The sequence below is a fragment of the Gekko japonicus genome, unplaced genomic scaffold, assembly GCF_001447785.1.
Source record: "Gekko japonicus isolate JY-2015 unplaced genomic scaffold, Gekko_japonicus_V1.1 scaffold159, whole genome shotgun sequence".
Taxonomy (NCBI): domain Eukaryota; kingdom Metazoa; phylum Chordata; class Lepidosauria; order Squamata; family Gekkonidae; genus Gekko; species Gekko japonicus.
Window position 1 is genome coordinate 65,533 of NW_015169177.1, and position 17,580 is coordinate 83,112.

The window sequence follows — 17,580 nt, forward strand, 5'->3', positions numbered from 1 at the left end:
CTATGGTAATTTCATGTAGAGTAGGTCAAATTGATACTTTGCAGGCCCTTCCTTCCGCATACAACTCACTTCCGGTCCGGCACCTTTAAAAGTTCCACTGTCTTCCTTTCGCTAATGCCCGTCTAGGAATTCAACTTCCTGGATGTTTCACACGGACCTCTTTCTTTGTGACACCAGCCTGCTCTTCCCACGCTATTGTTCGTGAGTTTCGATTTTACAGTTGCGCACACGGCTCCATCTTCACCACAGGAATGTTAAACAATAAGCGTTTTTACAGTTTTTAAAGGCTTCAATCAACTTTTTTCTCTCCGGAATCGGATTTCTGGGATTTACTATTCATTTTCCGCTCAACCGCTTAATTCAAATTGACTCCAAACTCAGTTCAGGTAAGCGGCACGTTTTTGTTATCTAGCACGTTCAAAACGGGTTTCGCATTGTTTCTTTTAACTCACAGTTGTTGTCCTTCTTCAAAGAAGTCTGCTGACGAAGAATTTATGCCGGTAGCCCGGCTCGATCGGCCACTATAGAGTTGCTTGGCACTTGCCTTCTTCGTGGGAGGAGGTCAAAGCCCAATTCAGCTTCTTCCGAAGCTGGATTACGCCAACCTCACACTCCCTCTAGGGCGCTGCTGCCTGCTTGTCCCCCCCCCTCGCTGGGGAGTGATGCGTTGGGCTGTATATTGCCCAAACTGTCAAAAGTGGCCGTCGCTCGCTTCGCACGATTGCGAAACGCTTCAGTCCTCCATCTTAGCTAGACCGGAAGCCCTCGTTTGGCTCACTTTTTGAGCAATCTGCTGCTTTGCATGGATTCTTTGCTATGGATTTGCTAATTATCTTTTCAGCTGAAGAGATTCTCAGTCTTTCCAGTCCATGAAATGGATCAATTGGATTCTGGAATGTTCTCTAAATTAGTTGTTGTAGATTTTCTGGGCTGCATGGCTGTGGTCTTGGCATTGTAGCACCTGATGTTTCACCAGCAGCTGTGACTGGCATCCTCAAAGGTATAACACAGGAATGTGGGAAGAAAAATGGTAGGCAGGTAATTTCTTCTCATATTGACACAGAGAATACTCTATCTTTCTGTGTTATACCTCTGAGGATGCCAGTCACAGCTGCTGGTGAAACGTCAGGTACTGCAATGCCAAGACCATGGCCATACAGCCCGGAAAATCTACAACAACTAATGAACTCCAGCCGTGAAAGCCTTTGACAACATATTATTCTCTAAATGCTTAACCAGGGCTATTTTTGAGCAGGAACGCACAGGAACGGAGTTCCGGCTGGCTCCCAAGTTGACCATGCCCAGCAGGAACTCATTAGCATAATAGGCCACACCCAACAGCAGAAACTCATTAGGATTGGCTACATTAGAGGTGTGTGGCCTAACATGCAAAGGAGTTCCTGCTACAAAAAAAGCCCTGGTTGACAACAAACAAGGTAAACAGAATAACAAGCAAAAGGTGGGTGTGGCTGGATAACCGCACTTCTGGTAACATGGGGGTGTGGCCTAATGTGGTAATGAGCTGTGCTGTCAGGGGTGTGGACTAATATGCTAATGAGTTCCTGCTGTTGGGTGTGGCCTATTATGCTAATGAGTTCCTGCTGGGCTTTTTCTACAAAAAGAGCCCTGTAAACAATATGCTGCACATATGTGAGTGATATGTAAACTACAGTGCTCTCACTTGCATTTTTGTTTGAGATAGTGGTGGGTTTGTCTGTGTTGGCTTGTTACCAAAGTATGGTAGCTCTGCTTATTGAGACTTCTAGCCCATGAAGTAGCTATGCTCTTAGTAGAGCAACTTAAGAGAGGCTGCTTACCATCTTGGCCAGCAGACTGCCTGCTCCTCCTGCCACCTGTAAGCTACAACTCCACTCCCTGCCTTGAGATGATATAAAGCCCTGGGACGGGGAAGGGAGAGGCTGTTTACTCCTCTGACCTGCAGATTGTTACCTTCTCTATGTTCTTAATTGTTCTCCTGTTCTTAATAGTTGTGTTTCATAGCTGATTTTTTTTGTCTCTGTAGGTGGTTTCTTTCTGTTATTGCATTTTTCTCCCGTTTTGAATTTTGTGGTAAGCCACTTTGAGGAGAAAAGCAGCCTATAAATATGTTACTATAATGTTACTTCATTACTACAATGAAGAATTTTCTGCAGGCTCTGTCTCTTAATGTCTTATTCCCAGGCTGGGGCCAATGCCTGATCACATTTTGTGCATTCCAACAGATGGCAATCCAAGTTCTGCTCACTCCAGCCTCTAGCTGCCATTGCCAAGACTAGTGAAGGGAAAGGAGAAGCAGCCAGGGATGTTCGATGCCTGGGTTCAATTCCAGCTATGAGTCCACCTGTCTTCTGCTTTTTATTTTGTGGCATGGAAAAATGTCGGTTTCTTTAAGAACCTGTATTTCACCAGATGTACCCACACAATCAACAAAATGAGAATATACTTTTCAGAATACAAAGGGCTTTAGGGTTACTAAAATGAGTACCAGTTTGTGCAGTCAGGGAAAGATAACATCTCTTGATTTAGGTGGTGTTACATGTAGCCTGCCCATCCCGTTGGCCTTGAATGGTTTTTGTGGTATTGTAAGAGAGAAGGAGTACACTAAGTATTCATTTTTATTGACATTGTACACAATGGTTTCTATTTTGGTAATAAATAGGTAATTAAGTTTTTTTGTGTTTTCATGGAGCAGAACTCATCTAATACATTTCTGTATTATCTGATGGCAAGACATTGTAGCTAGTTTTATAGGCATTCTGAGCCAGACGTTTGTATTTCTGCAAATACACATAATGTGCCCGCTCCTGCACTAACTTGTGGTGCTTCAGATAGGCCCTGTATATGTTCTACCCAGGCTGAGATGGGGAATATTGAGCCACTTGTTTGTCCATCTGTCCAGAGACCAAACATGCAGGATGCTGTATGTGATATAGGCTAAACACTCACCAAAATCAACTCAGCTGTATGATCAAATGTTTTAAGTTGTATTGACTTCAGCAAGACACAAGTACAACTGAGGCTGTGTATGGACATAAGGCTCTTTTTGTAGCAGGTACTCATTTGCATATTAAGTGACACACCCCTAATGTAGCCAATCCTCCAAGAGCTTACAGTAGGTCCTGTAAGAACAGCTCTGTAAGCTCTTAGAGGATTGGCTACATTAGGGGTGTGTGGCCTAATATGCAAAAGAGTTCCTGCTACAAAAAGAGCCCACTAGCGTCTATAAAGTATTGCACCATAATTTCCTGCCATGCCTACATAATGTTTTATGTCCTGCTGTAATCTCTGATCAAACAAGCTATCAGTGCACTTCAGGCCTCACCTAGGAAAACTGGACTCCTTCCAGAAAAAAATGAAGGAAAACAACATAGCTGTTGGAGATACTGGTTTGTGCCTATATCACCACTTTAGCCAAGTTAAAGGATGAATACGTAAGCACATAAAAAAGAGACATACAGAGTACTTCTCATAATATTGCCCTGCCATTTCAAAATAACTTTGCTTTTTAATTTAGTGTCTATTCTTTCTATCTCTAGAATTAAAATTTTAGGGTTATGTATAAGAAAGGAACAGCCCTTTTTTCTCTACAGAAATACTGTAGACCGTGGAACAGGAGTCTCCTTTTTCATGAAATGTTTGATTATCCAGCTACTAACACAGAACAAAAGTTAATGTAGTAGTAAAGTAGAAATTGTTCCCAAAATGTTATATGTATATAATAATGTATGTATTGTAGCTTAAAAATAAGACATGATACATTGGTGGGGTATAGCTATTTTTCCAGTTTTTCCACAATGTGCAGTAAATGCCATAAAAAGTATGTCTTTCAAATATATAAAAATTATATGCATACAAATACATTCTTCATTGTGCACAATTCCTCTAAAAATACATAATATTCTTATCTTGTAATAAAGATATTAAAATAAATACTCTAGAGACATTTCAGGTAAACTGAAAAATGGAAGCATATAAAAAGATTTCATCCCAAAAGTCTTTTATCCTTTGCTACAGGAACTGCAGTTTCTAAAAAAATATATGTAAAAACGTTCTGGCACCAAATGATCGTTGCTACTCTTAACCTTGTGGAATTCTTCTTGTTGCCTTTTCTCCTACTCCTACTTTGTTCTCTACTTCTGTGGCAGGACAAATGGCCATATCTGGTAGGATTCCATTTGAAATATCAAAATTCTCACTATTATCTTTAGTGGCCTAGAAGTGATGGATGTTAGCCAGCTCTCCACATTATGAAGTACAAGTTTTGAACCTTGATCTCTTGGCAAAGACTGTGCCTTCCCCCAATTGATGGGCATCATTAATTAATCACGCTGCATCAATCATTGTGAAAAATGTTGCTCTTCTTAACTTCAGTTGCTTTCCAGTGAGCAACATAAGCATGTTGCTACCTGTTCATTTTCTAGGGCAATGACTTAAAATCAAAATAATTTAAATTATTATTTAAAACAGCAAAAGAGGGGGCAGTTTAAATCACTGGTTTAAATCAGGTTTCCAACCTCTGCATTCATAGCATTTTCCAAAGAAGCACACATAATACTTGATGGTTATAATCAGTTTCACACATCTGTTCTCGACGAAACAGAGCCTCCAGACCACCCTCGACTCATACCTTTTGCACAGTTGCATTTATATCTACTTAAAAGAAAAATTATGAAATCATAAACTTCTATTTGGCATCAGTGTTCTCATTCTTCCCCCCCCCCCCACACACACACACAAGAACACCAGGTAGGATCACCTAACTGAAGACTTCAGTGTCCAGAATTTTGTAGGGCTGGTAGTTGTGGGCAAAACTGTCGCCGATTTCGCACTAGAGCTGCCTCGATGTTGCGCCGCCGTTTGCCCCGATACTATTGGTCAATTTCACACCCGAAGCTGCAGGGCTGCCTTTTGACTCGCAGCTTCGCCTGATTTCCCCCGCAGTTTCGTGATCCTGTTTTTTGAGGCTCATGAAACTGCGGAGGAAATCGAGCGAAGCCGCAGGTCAAATGCAGCCCCACGGCTTCGGGTGTGAAATTGACCAATAGTATCAGGGCAAACGGCGGCGCAACATCGAGGCAGCTCTAGTGCGAAATCAGCCTGTGTTTTTTCCCTATAATATGTGTTATGTCCACTGATCGCCACCAGGGGCCAGCGAATACCCCAGAGCTTGACTCTGTAAGAACAATGGGGACTAGGCTCCTAGTCTCTCCACTTGGGAACCAATAGGACCGGGGTTGGAGATTTAAACCCACCAACGGGACCTAGGGGTGTGTCCCCAGGTGTGTATATAGTTGGCCAGCCGGCCATTAGTCTTTGTCTTTGTTGTGTACCAGTAAACCATGCTGATCGCTACATTGGTCTCCGTGGTTTCTCCATGCGTTTAACCCACTACACTTCAATACGGAAAGTAAATGTCCATGCTGTTTGCTTGAGATAGGTGAGATATTTATAACTTCCAGAGCAATAAATCCAGTTTACCACCTATTTGTCCCATACCTATAATGCCTGTTTTAAGCTCAATAAACAGGCTTGTGTTCAGCTAGAGGGTCAAAGATTTAACTTTAAGAGATGGATAGTGCCATCCTATGAAAATTTTCTTGGGACTATGCCCCACTGAATAGACTACAGTAAGATTCTGAGTAGACCTGTTCAGGATTGAACTATGAGTGTAGACTATGGAGATAATATTTTCAACCAGATTAATCAAATTTTTAAAAATCAACTGTCTGTCTCCACTTTGATATTGATCCTACTAATGTGCATGTGAGTGAACAGCAGAAAATAATTTCTGCAGAAGTCAGGTCTAACATCTTGGTAACCAGTTTGACCCTGGGATGAAAGCTTCTTACATACAGTAATTTCTTACTCTATGCATCTATTAGAGTAATTCTTAGTCATTTAAATTCTTAATCTGTTCCTGCTCTTGCACTTTGTGGAAGCTTTTCTCAGTGCTGTCCTCTTCCAGTGTTTCCCAAAAATCTAAAACTCTAGTGATGCACGCATTAATTCATCTTCACAACCGAGTCTCTTGACCTTCTTCTTCAGTTTCTTCTTGCAAGGCAGAGATTTTAGGCCTTGACCGGCGTTTGCTTGAGTTTCTGGGATGTACTGGGAACAGTTTGGCTCGATCCCAGTGGCTGATGGCTTGTCGAAATGAATTTTTCTCACTGAGTAGCTTCTGGATTGATTCATACTGTCTGACTTTATTGTCTTCTATCACCTAGTAAAAAGAAATGGATATGTCAGACTTCCAAAGAGAAACTCCACTTGTGAATAACAATATAGTTGTGTAGTATAATTTTAGAAAACTAATACCACTTTAATGAATTAAAATAATGTTATCTTTTACAGCACTTTGTATTTCCCCTTTTAGCTGATGAAATTTAAAGTGAAATGTGTCTACATTAATTTTTAAAAAATATTTATTTATATAATTTTTGAAATACAAAACATGTGAATGCGTTATCAATCAATAAACACTTTACATTGAGTCTGTTCTTAATCATTATTATTTATCCAATTGTATAATCTCGACCATTTTTTCAAGAATTCTTCTCCTTTCCCTTGAATTAACAAACTTAATTTGTCCATTTCTGCTAATTTTAACAGTTTTGAATTTATCTCTTCCCTACTGGGAGTTTTTTCTAATTTCCAGTATTTGGCCATAAAGTATTCTCGTGGACGTTATTATGAGTATCACTAAATAGGTATCAGCATAACTAAGACTTTCCGGTATCATATTCAACAAGTATATTTCTGGATCTAAAACTAAATAAATATTCATAATTTCCCAGATTATTCTTTGTATTTTCTCCCAAAATTTTTGCATTTTTTCACACTGCCACCACATATGATAAAACGAACCTATATTAATCTTGCACTTCCAACATTTGTTAGATGTATTCGCATAACACTTTGCTATTTTTTCCGGCGACCAATACCATCTGTGAAACATTTTAATGATATTTTCTTTGTATGGAATGGCTCTCATTAGTTTAATTGCTTTCCATATTTTAGACCATTTTTCCAATTCAATAGTATGTCCCAAGTCTCTCAGTCATAAAATAATTATGGGTTTAACAATTTCATCTTCCATATACACTTCTATTAATAGATTATACAACTTCTGAATCATTTTATCATTAGATGAGAGCCAAATCTTGTCCAATACATTTTTATCATCTTCAAAACCCCGAATCACATCTTTGGTATATCTGGATTCTAATTGTGCACTTTCCCACCAAGATAGTTGTATATTATGTTGTAAACAAAGATTATTCTCTGATTTAAGTTTGTTGTTCTCGTCTAATAATGTGTCATATGTTGTTTTTATGTTTTGTCATAAGTGTTGGCTTAACAAAGGCCTCCAAAGGCGAGACCCATCTAGGTATTTTTCTGTAATGTCTCTGTTTAATTACATTCCATACTTTTATTAGTGATCCTCTTACTATATGATTCTGAAAGTTTGAGTGGATCTTATCCCTTTCGTACCAAACATATGCGTGCCATCCCATATATAGATCATGTCCTTCCAATTTTAAACATCTTAAATCTTCCAAATTAATCCAATCTTTAATCCAACACAGTGCGGCAGCTTGATAATAAAGCTTCCAATTCGGTACACCAAAACCCCCTCTTTCTTTTTTCTCCTGTAAAAGTTTTAGTTTACTCCTGGCTCTTTTCGGATACCAAATAAATTGCCTGGTTACTTTGTCCAAGTTTACATTAAATTGTGTTTGAGACCAAACTTGCTTGGCTCCAGAGATACCCCTGACATCTTCAGGCTATTTCTATGGCTCTGGTACAATCTGATTTGTCTGCTTGCTTGCTTTTTTAAAAATCCAAAAATCTCAAATTGCACAAAATCCAGCTCTTCACAATACTTTTACAGCATTACTGTTCAATCTGTTTAATAGCTCTTCCATCTCTCTTCCATCTTAAAATAATGGTAATTCAAAAGTGAGATTCATGTGGTTTGAACACGTTGCTTACTTTGACCCATTGGTTCAGATCTTAGACACAAGAGATTGGATCTAGCTACATTTTCCCTTCAATCTCACCTAATTCCCCAGCTCCCACTGCACATGCTTTTCATCCACACAATTTTCTTGATTCCTCACATAGCTATCTTGTTACTTAAAAGGGCACTTAAAACTGGCTGGATCCAACCCATGTTTTTTTGGGTCTGCATGCACGCTTCTATTTAAAAAGCCAAAGGAAATGCTCATGAAATCTAGAATATATGAAACCAGTGATTTCACAGATGTGACGCTATTTTACCTATGCAGTTGGTCTGCTTCATGGAAAATTCCATCACAGTTAGCAATATGGCTATCAAACATGTTCATGAAACAGTTAACACTGTCACTGACTAACTGCACTATGTTCTTTGCATCAGAATTGCCCAGAACAAAAGAAACAGAAAACTGTGTTCTGGACAATTAGTACCTGGATAAGGAACTTGGTGTTTCCTTCTAAATGTCTCCCTTTTATTACAAATATATATATATATATGTAGAAGGATATCATTTTGAAACCCATTTGTATTCAAGTGATGGGCTGTTTCACCTTGTGGATCCAGAACTGCAGTTCCTAGCAGGCACTGGCGTAGAATGACTTTTTTAAAAAATCCCCCAAATAGGAGGATATACATTGCTTTTGTTCACTGCCTGCTGTCTCAGACTTGTATTGGAACAAAACTTTCTATGGTCAATAGAATGTATAAAGGTTGGGGGTATGATCCTGTTTCTTTCTATGCACATTCAATGTATGACAGATGAACAGAGATACTGAGTCCAGTCTTTGAAAGGCACTCACCAAAAATCTCTGGCATTCTAGTAGTGCTTCTAGTCTGTGTTCTGAAAGTATTACGGTACAGTTTGCAAAAGCTTGCTTGAGAGTTTTTTTAATCACTTGAAATGTCCTGAAAGATAAACAGATAAACAGTGTGATAGACTCTCTTTACGATGTTTACCAGGGTATTGTAGCTTTGTAATATGGCAGTTACAATTCAGATGAAATATCTTTCCTATCATTGCTTTAAAATGCAATGATAGGAAAACACTGTGCTTGCTGTATTTCTGCTTGTCATCTAGCTGTTTTAAAAAACAACAGTTCTGCCATTTTTTGTTTACCTAACCAGGAGGTACTCTGCTAAAATGAACAATCCACCATTAAGCCTTCTTGTCTATCGCCAGCTTTCAGAACTCATATGATACCACATTAAACCTAAACAATAGGTTGTAGTTTAAACTATAAGAAAGTATAAAGTTAGCTTCATTTATGGTCTCAGGGCAATGGAACCCCCAGGGCTTAACAGAGATATTGGCTTCATATTTCACTACACATGCTAAGTGACTCAGTTATCATTTATACCCAGAAATTAAACTTTGTTGGTCTTAAAGGTTCCACTAGGACCAAACTTAGTTGTCACATCTGTTAACTCCTTAATAAATGCATTAATAAATGCATTAATAAAGTTCTCACATCTGTTAACTCCATAAATATCTGTATGCCAATTTGTTGCAGTTTGGTGTAGTGTTTAAGAGCATGGACTCTACTCTGGGAGAACCGGGTTTGATTCCCCACTTCTCCACATGCAGCTGCTGGTGTGACTTTGGGTCAGTCATAAATTCTTTCAGAGTTGTTCTCTCAAGGGCAGTTCTTGAGAGAGCTCTCTCAGCCCACCTACCTCACAGGGTGTCTGTTGTGGAGAAGGGAAGGGAAAGGGATTGTAAACCGCTCTGAGACTCCTTTGGGTAGTGAAGGGAATAAATCCAATCTCCTCCTCCTCCTCGTCTTGCCAAATGTGTTATTGCAATCCTAGCTGTATTTATTGCTCAGTTACTTATGCACAGGGGTCATTTCATAGAAAAAAAGGTGCAGGAGCTCATTACCATAACTCATTAGCATAACTTATTTGCATACTCCACACCCCTGACATCACCGGAACGGTGTTAGAAGGCAACACCCACTGCTCAGGCTCCACCCCCAAAATCTCCAGCCTCACGGGGCCCGGAGGGGGGATGGGGATGTCCCTGGCGCTGGAGGGCAGCATGCTGTCAGGCCGTCCAAGCCAGCGAGGGAGGGGGCTTCTTCCCTCAGCCTCCCCCTCTGCCATGGTGCAACAGCCCCCCACACTCGGTCTGGTTCCTCTCCTTGCTCTGTCCCTCTAGAGGGTCCCCAGTGCAGCACCCACAGCCATCCATGGGGCTTCTGGTGCTGCCTTGCAAAGAAAAGGGGGCAGGTTGCAATGGAGAGTTGGGGGGGTCCTTTGCAGCAAGGAGCGTGGCTTCTTGCAAGAGACAGCCGGCATCCAGGAAAAGAGCAAGCTGGCCGGGGGCTTGGCTGGCTGGCAGAGACCAGATCTGCTGGCCCTTCGGCTCCACGGTCCCTTCCACGCCCCTCCCCTCTTCCCTTCCTTCACTGAAATTCTGGCTCACTCCGAGGCAGGATCACCAGGGTGCAGCAACACCAGCCGCCACCAGAGCCCGTCGGGCAGCAATTGCCTGGCCGTGCTACTTTGTTCAGTGTCTCCCGCAACGTCGCCATGCTTTCCGCCTCCTCTGGATATTCCTCCTCCTCCTCCTCTTCCTTCGATGCACCAGCTCTCGTAGCGCTTCTGCCCCCCCCCCCCACCAGCATGGCGAGGAGGTGGTGGTGGGCGCGGGAGGCATGACTGCAGGGCGAGCAGGCAGAAAAGACACTGGCAGCCATGGGAGCTGGTCCCATTGCAAGACGGGAGGCCTCACTGGGTGCAGGGCCTGAAAAAGGCAGCAGGGGGCAGCTCTGCTGGCCGTTTTTCAGGCCCAGTGCTCCGGCGCAGGGACTGAAAAAGGTGACGGGGTGGGGGGCGGCTCTGCAGGCTGTTTTTCGAGCCCAGCACTCTGGCGCAGGGGCCCGAAAAGGTGGCAAGGGCAGGGGGCAGCTCTGCAGGCCGTTTTTCAAGCCCATGCTCCGGCGCAGGGGCCTGAAAAGGGTGGGGGGCGGCAAGGGCTGGGTGGTGGTGGGGGCAACTGCAGGTGACGGGAGGGCTCTGCAGGGAACTTACCTGCCTGCTATTTGCTCTTTGCAGACCGACTGATGACTGGTGGGAGCAGGGGGCGGGGCTCATGTACCCTCCCCCTGGGCTCCTTACTGGCAGAGCGGCACTCCGGCACACTCTGGCATGAACTGAGGCCTGCTTATGCATCTTGACTCTAATTAGCTCTTCCTGGCAACTAACCCCTGCATGCCTTTGCATATTAGGCCACACACCCCTAATGTAGCCAATCCTCCAAGAGCTTACAGAGCTCTTCTTACAGGAGCTACTGTAAGCTCTTGGAGGATTGGCTACATTAGGGGCATGTCGCTTAATATGCAAATGAGTACCTGCTACAAAAAGAGCCTGGGCTGTATGTAATATTTGAGGATATGTTTCAGTGTATTTGAAGAAGTGTGCACCTACACATGCAGAGTCTCTCTGTTCTTGCATGTACCTAGGGTTGACCTTGGTTGGTCTTGGGGGGTGCTGCTGAACTCAAGCTTTGTTCTTACATCCCTTTGTTAGTTCTTGCATTTGTGTGCTAGTTTGCTGCCATTCATTAATCCTACGGGCTGCCTTGATACAATCTCAGCTTTACTTATGCAACTTGGCTCTGACTGCCCCCTCCACCTTTCTGTATATAGGGCTTGAGGAAATTCTGTTTCAGTCGGTATCTGAGAATTTTAATAATAACTATACTTATTTATCTAACTATTGTTTACCCACTGTATTATATCTGGATCGAGAGAATGCTGTTAACAGGGCCGGCTCGAGGGTTTTTTGCGCCCTAGGCGAGGCTACCTTGTGGCGCCCCCCCCCCCCCAGGTGAGGCTGCCTTGTGCCGCCGCCCCCCTCACCACAGATATATATTTCTCCAAGCTACCCCCGTGCGCCCCCTGCCCCAGCATGACAGCCCCACCGCAGCAGCAGCTGGAGGCAAGATCTCCTATTTTGGCTTCTTGAATCCTGGGATATTGGATGACAACTCTTGTCTTTAATGGGGTTTTCTCTGCTTCCTTAAAGGCTTTCCCTCACATTCTTCTGGTATCATCCTTGACAATAAAAAGTACAAAAAATGCAGAGTTTTGTTTTTTAAAGAACACCCCAATATTGAGGCCAGAAAAAAATGTTCTCCCCACCCCTGCCCAAACTGAAAGGTCTTGAAGGTTCCTGACTTTATGAAGCTCTTTACTATATATCCGGATGCTTTCAATATTGAGAAAGGGACCAGACTGAGAGGATAGAATCTAACATCCCATCCTTTATCTTTGTTGGAAGTTAGCGAAGAGAGAACAGCACATCTCTGCCCAAGAAAAAGAATGTTTGACAATAGCATGGGCCTTGGGGAAACGAAAACTGTACATCTGGTGTAATGTATCCAGTTCCGAAAGTGTGGCCAGCTTCGGCTCCACGCGCTCAAGTGCAAAGGCTGAGCTTCGCTCAGGGGAACAATGGACTGTGCAGATCCTAGCCCGTGCCTATCTGAGGGCTAGGCTCCTAGCCGAGAGCCTATGGAACTCTCGGCCAATGTAAATAACCTATTGGGAAGTGGGGGGGTGTGCTGGGTGGTGGTTTCACGGGGGATATAAGCCGGCCTGCGAGCCAGCTAAGGTAATCTTGTTCTGCTCTAATAAAGTATGTTAAGCTGAAATCACTCGTCCGTCTGCATACTTTTCACTGGCGACGAAGGTGGGATTCATCTCCCCTTGAACAGAGACCACGTTCCGGGCACTGCATCAAGTCACCGCGCCAAGATTGCCACACGCCGCTTGGCATCATGCACATCTTCGGTGGCTTCGCTCATCGCACCGCTCCCAGCTCCGAGCATCGCACCGCTGACCCCGGGAGCAGCACCACACAGCTCCTTCTCTATGCTCGCTATTTCCCGCTGTTCCCGCTGTTTGCCTCCTCATGGAACCATAAGATGGCTGCCACACTGGAGAGTCTCCCCGCCTTCGATATCTCCCAACCCTCACAGTGGGAAACTTGGCTGCAGACCCTTGAGAGCCGCTTCACAATCCACGACATGACAGAACCAGATATGAAGAAGGCATACCTTCTCCGCCACTGCGGGATGGAGGCCCATCTCCTGCTTAAGGACTTAATAGCGCCCTGGCTGACCAAAGACAAGTCTTACAACTCTTTGGTCAAGGCACTGACCAACCGCCTGGCTCCCAAACCCACTAAGTTTGTGGAGCGCATGGACTTTTTTGCAAAAGTCCAGGGCCCGATGAGACCGCCTCTGATTTCCTGGTGGCTTTGCATTGGGCCACCACTAGGTGTTCCTTTTTCGACCTGGCTGAAGCTCTCCTAAACCAGTTCCTCTCCTAAACCAGTTCCCGGAGGAGACTGGTCAGCCAGGACGACCTGGATCTCGATAAGGCAATTCGGGAGGCTACCGCTTATGAGAAGTCCCACCAAGACCGCCGTGCCAAGGCGGTCCACCGAACACAAGCTGCTGTTGGCTCCGACACCTCGGATGAGGAAGAAGTGCTACAGGTCCGCCATCGGTCATCTCAGCACCCGCATCAGTCGTCCTCCAACTCAGACAAGGCGTCTTCAGCTACTTTGGCTCCGTGTGCTAGCTGCGGGGAGGACCACGAGCGCCGGTCGTGCCGCTTCCAGAACGCCGTCTGCAGAACGTGCAACAAATCGGTACACATATCCAGGGTCTGCCACTCCAAGGGACAGTGCCTGAAATCCTCTGCACACCAGACCTTGACGGACCAGCACATCGACCTCCACACTCTCTCGTCCCACCACCAGCAGCACCTGGTATGTAACTTGCCCCCCGATAGCACCAACAAAGTGCATATTACTGTTCTCATAGAAGGGTTCCCCTACAGCATGGAGATCAATACGGGGTCATTGTTCTCCATTATCTCCGCGGATACGCTCCACACACTGTGTCCCCAGGGGGGGGCCTGCAAAAGCCACGAGGTTTCACTTTACGGGACTTCAATAAGAACCCCATGGCAGCACTGGGCTGGGGCAAGTTCCAGGTGCAGTTGAAAGACTTTAACAGCCCCTTAGACCTGCTGGTGGTGTATGGGCGACTCTCCAGTCCACTGGGCCGCTCCTGGTTTGGACCTCTGGGACTGTCTTTGAATGGGGTGAACCAGGTCTGGTCACAGGATTTTGGTGCTGTGTGTGCTGAATTTCCCCGAGTTTTCGATGGCACCCTTGGGCGGTTTTCTGGGCCCCCCATTTCACTGGACCTTGACCCTGCTGTCTGCCCTATCCGCATTAAGGCTAGTCTACCACCGCTTGCAATGAAGCCTAAGATTGAGGCTGAGCTAGATCACCTGGTGGAACAAGGGGTTCTGGAATCGGTCACGTCTGCACGGTGAGAAACCCCCATAGTCACCCCAGTTAAGCCGAACGGGGACGTGTGCATTTGTGCAGACTACAAATGCATGTTTAATAAGGCTCTGCAGGCACACGCTTATCCGGTGCCGGTAGTGAGCCATGTGTTGGCAGTTTTGGTGGGGGCCCGGGTCTTCGGCAAGTTAGACTTGGCCCAGGCATATCATCAGTTGCCAGTTGATGCCGCCACAGCTGAAGCCCAAACGATCACTACACACAGGGGGGCTTTCAAGGTTCACCGCCTTCAGTTTGGAATCTCGGTCGCACCGGGAATTTTTCAATCTTTTCTGGATTCGCTCCTGAAAGATATCCCAGGGTACAGCCGTTTTTAGACGACGTGCTGATTGCAGTCCCAGACACGTTGTCCTTCACCGACCATCTGCGGGCTGTGCTGCAACGTTTTGACGCAGTTGGGCTCAAGGTCAAGCGGGAAAAGTGTCTCCTGGGGTCCCTCGCGTCAAGTTCCTGGGCTTTGCGGTCAACGCCTCTGGCATCCACCCCACCGCGGACAAGGTGAAAGCCACCACACACGCACCACCTCCTGCGTCCAAGTCAGAACTGCAGGCTTTTCTGGGGCTTCTGAACTTTTATCATTCCTTCCCACCACCTCCTGGACAAGTTGGCGCCTTGTGGGGCGCCTTGTGGGGTCCACCACAAGCTGCAGCGTTCCAGGCGGTCAAAGATCTGCTCGTCTCGAATTCGGTCCTGGCACATTTCGATGAGGCACTCCCAGTGGTTCTGGCCTGTGATGCTTCACCTTACGGGGTTGGGGCGGTCTTGGGCCACCGGCTGCAGGTCCCAATAGCCTATTATTCCAGGACTCTTATCTGCGGCTGAGCGCAATTACACGCAGATAGATAAGGAGGCGCTGGCTATTGTGGCGGGGGTGAAAAAATTTCATCACTATCTGTACAGGCACCCCTTCACGGTGCTCATGGACCACAAGCCACTGCTGGGACTCCTGGCCCCCGGCCGCCAGACCCCTCAGATGATTTTTCTCCGGGTGCTCTGCTGGTCTTTTTCATGGCTGGGTACTCCTACATCCTCTTCCCCACCCGGGAAAGGCGATGGGCCATGCTGACGCCCTGAGCCACCTGCCGCTGCCTGTCTGTGATCCAGATCCAGCTCCCACTCACCAGATCGCGCTCCTGGAGTCCCTCCCAGATCAGCCGGTCCACGTCAAGGAGGTGGCTCGCTGCACCTCCAGGGACAAGATACTATGCCGGGTCTTTGACTGGGTGGTGAGGGGGTGGCCCGCGGCCAAAGAGGATCCGGACTTTATGCCCTTTGCTTCCCAGAAGGACAAACTGTCCATCCACAAAGGCTGTGTGATGTGGGGGAGCAGAGTGGTCATCCCTATGCCCTTACGGGAACAGGTCCTCACCGCTCTTCTTCATGATGTGTATCCAGGGGTGGTGCACATTAAAACCTTGGCCTGTAGTTACGTCTGGTCACCAGAGCTGGACCAGGATGTAGAGGACATGGTGAAGAGGTGCCAACCGTGCCAAGCGTCCTGGCCAGAACCACCCCGTGCCCCGAAACGGGCCTGGGAATCTTCCCACCACCCCTGGTCCAGGTTACACTTGGATTTTGTGGGACCTTTCCAGGGGCAGCTTTTCTTTATACTTGTGGATTCCTACAGCAAGTGGCTGGAGGTAGTTCCAGTACCTCCCACCTCCTCTAAGGCAGCCATCCGGGCGATGTGGTGGATATTTATTTATTTATTTATAGCGCTCAGGAAATCTCCGACACATTGGTCACTGACAACAGAATGGCGTTCACGTCCAGCGAGTTCCAGGACATCACAAGGTACTACGGTATCCACCACGTCAGGTCTGCCCCTTTTCTCCCCGCAACCAACGGCCAGGCGGAGCGCATGGTCAGGACAGCGAAGGACGCCCTCCGCCGCTTGGACTTCTCGGACTGGGACTATAAACTGGCTGCTTTCCTTTTCAGCCAGTGAACTATGCCCCACACCACTACGGGGTGCACCACTACGGGGTGCACCACTACGGGGTGCACCACTATGCCCCACACCACTACAGGGCGCAGTCCAGTGGAGCTACTTCTCGGCCACCGCCTGATGACCCGGCTGGACCGCCTGCACCCCGACCGAGCCCCTGCAGAGGCGGCAACCACAGAGACCCACGAGGTGGCCAGGGGATTCTTCCCGGAGGATCCCATGTACACCAGAAACTATACCCGGGGACCAGCCTGGATTCCGGCTTGATTGGTACGAGTCAAGGGCCCCAGATCTTACAAGGTTGCCTGTGAAGATGGACAGATACTACACCGGCATATCGACCAGTTACACCGCCGGACAATGCCACTAGAACCCAAGGACTTGGACATTACGGATGCCCAGGATACCCGTGAGCCGGCTAAGGTTGTCTTGTTCTGCTCTAAATAATGTACATTAAGCTGAAATCACTCGTCCGTCTGTGTACTTTTCATCTGGGGAAGGAAATTCACGCTGAGTGGCGACCATTCCTCATTATGTTGGTTGACCCAAGTGAAAAGTACCAATAGCAAATTAATTAAAAGAGAGTCTCCTATTATGGGATTTCAGCTTCAACATTGTGCACGTAATTGGGATAGAGAATGTAGTCGCCAATGTGTTCTCCAGAAGCACCTAAAGGTGCAGCTTGTAAAACTGGTGTGAATTATATATAGTTATGTCAGATGTTTGCTCTATTGGGATTTTAAACCTGTAAAATGCAAACACATGATACACCCCATTGCACAAGAGAGGCTGGAAAGAACCTTCCCCAAAGCACTGCTCTGAGTCCTTCTCCCCAGGCCACACAAGAGACACCAAGTAAAAGGGTTTTTTCTTTGTGCGAGTGGTTTGCGGTTTGCCAAGCCAAAGAGAAGCTGCTGCTCTTTAATGCATGTAAATAGGCCTGCCCACCCCCTTCTGCTCTCCCACCCTTGGAAAAAAAAGAGCAGCAGGAAGCATGATTGCTTCTTATTGCCTCCCCCCCCCCCCCCCAAAAAAAGGGAATGGGATCTTCACCGGACCAGACCAAATCATCTAACCTTGGTTTAAAATTGCAAAACACACAGAAGCTCCACAGCCTCAAACTGTCCAGCGATCCCACGTGTCAAGATTAAAGCTTGCCTTCCCCCCCCCGCTGTTTAAAAGGGCACCTCTGAGCATGCGAATGAAGTGACTTCCTCCCCATTACCCC

The 17,580-nt window shown here is 46.0% G+C and overlaps 1 protein-coding gene across 1 annotated transcript in view; it reads right to left on the reverse strand.

Moving 5' to 3' along the window:
* Window positions 1-5,365: 5,365 nt before the first annotated feature.
* The window catches only part of CFTR (cystic fibrosis transmembrane conductance regulator), a 131,985-nt gene continuing 119,770 nt past the window's right edge, over window positions 5,366-17,580 (reverse strand). The window contains exons 26-27 of the mRNA XM_015416016.1: window positions 8,818-8,923; window positions 5,366-6,220 (exon numbers count right to left, since the gene is read on the reverse strand). Of these exons, the coding sequence (XP_015271502.1) occupies window positions 6,014-6,220; window positions 8,818-8,923 (313 nt within the window). The 3' untranslated portion in view covers window positions 5,366-6,013. The remainder of the gene's footprint in view (window positions 6,221-8,817; window positions 8,924-17,580) is intronic.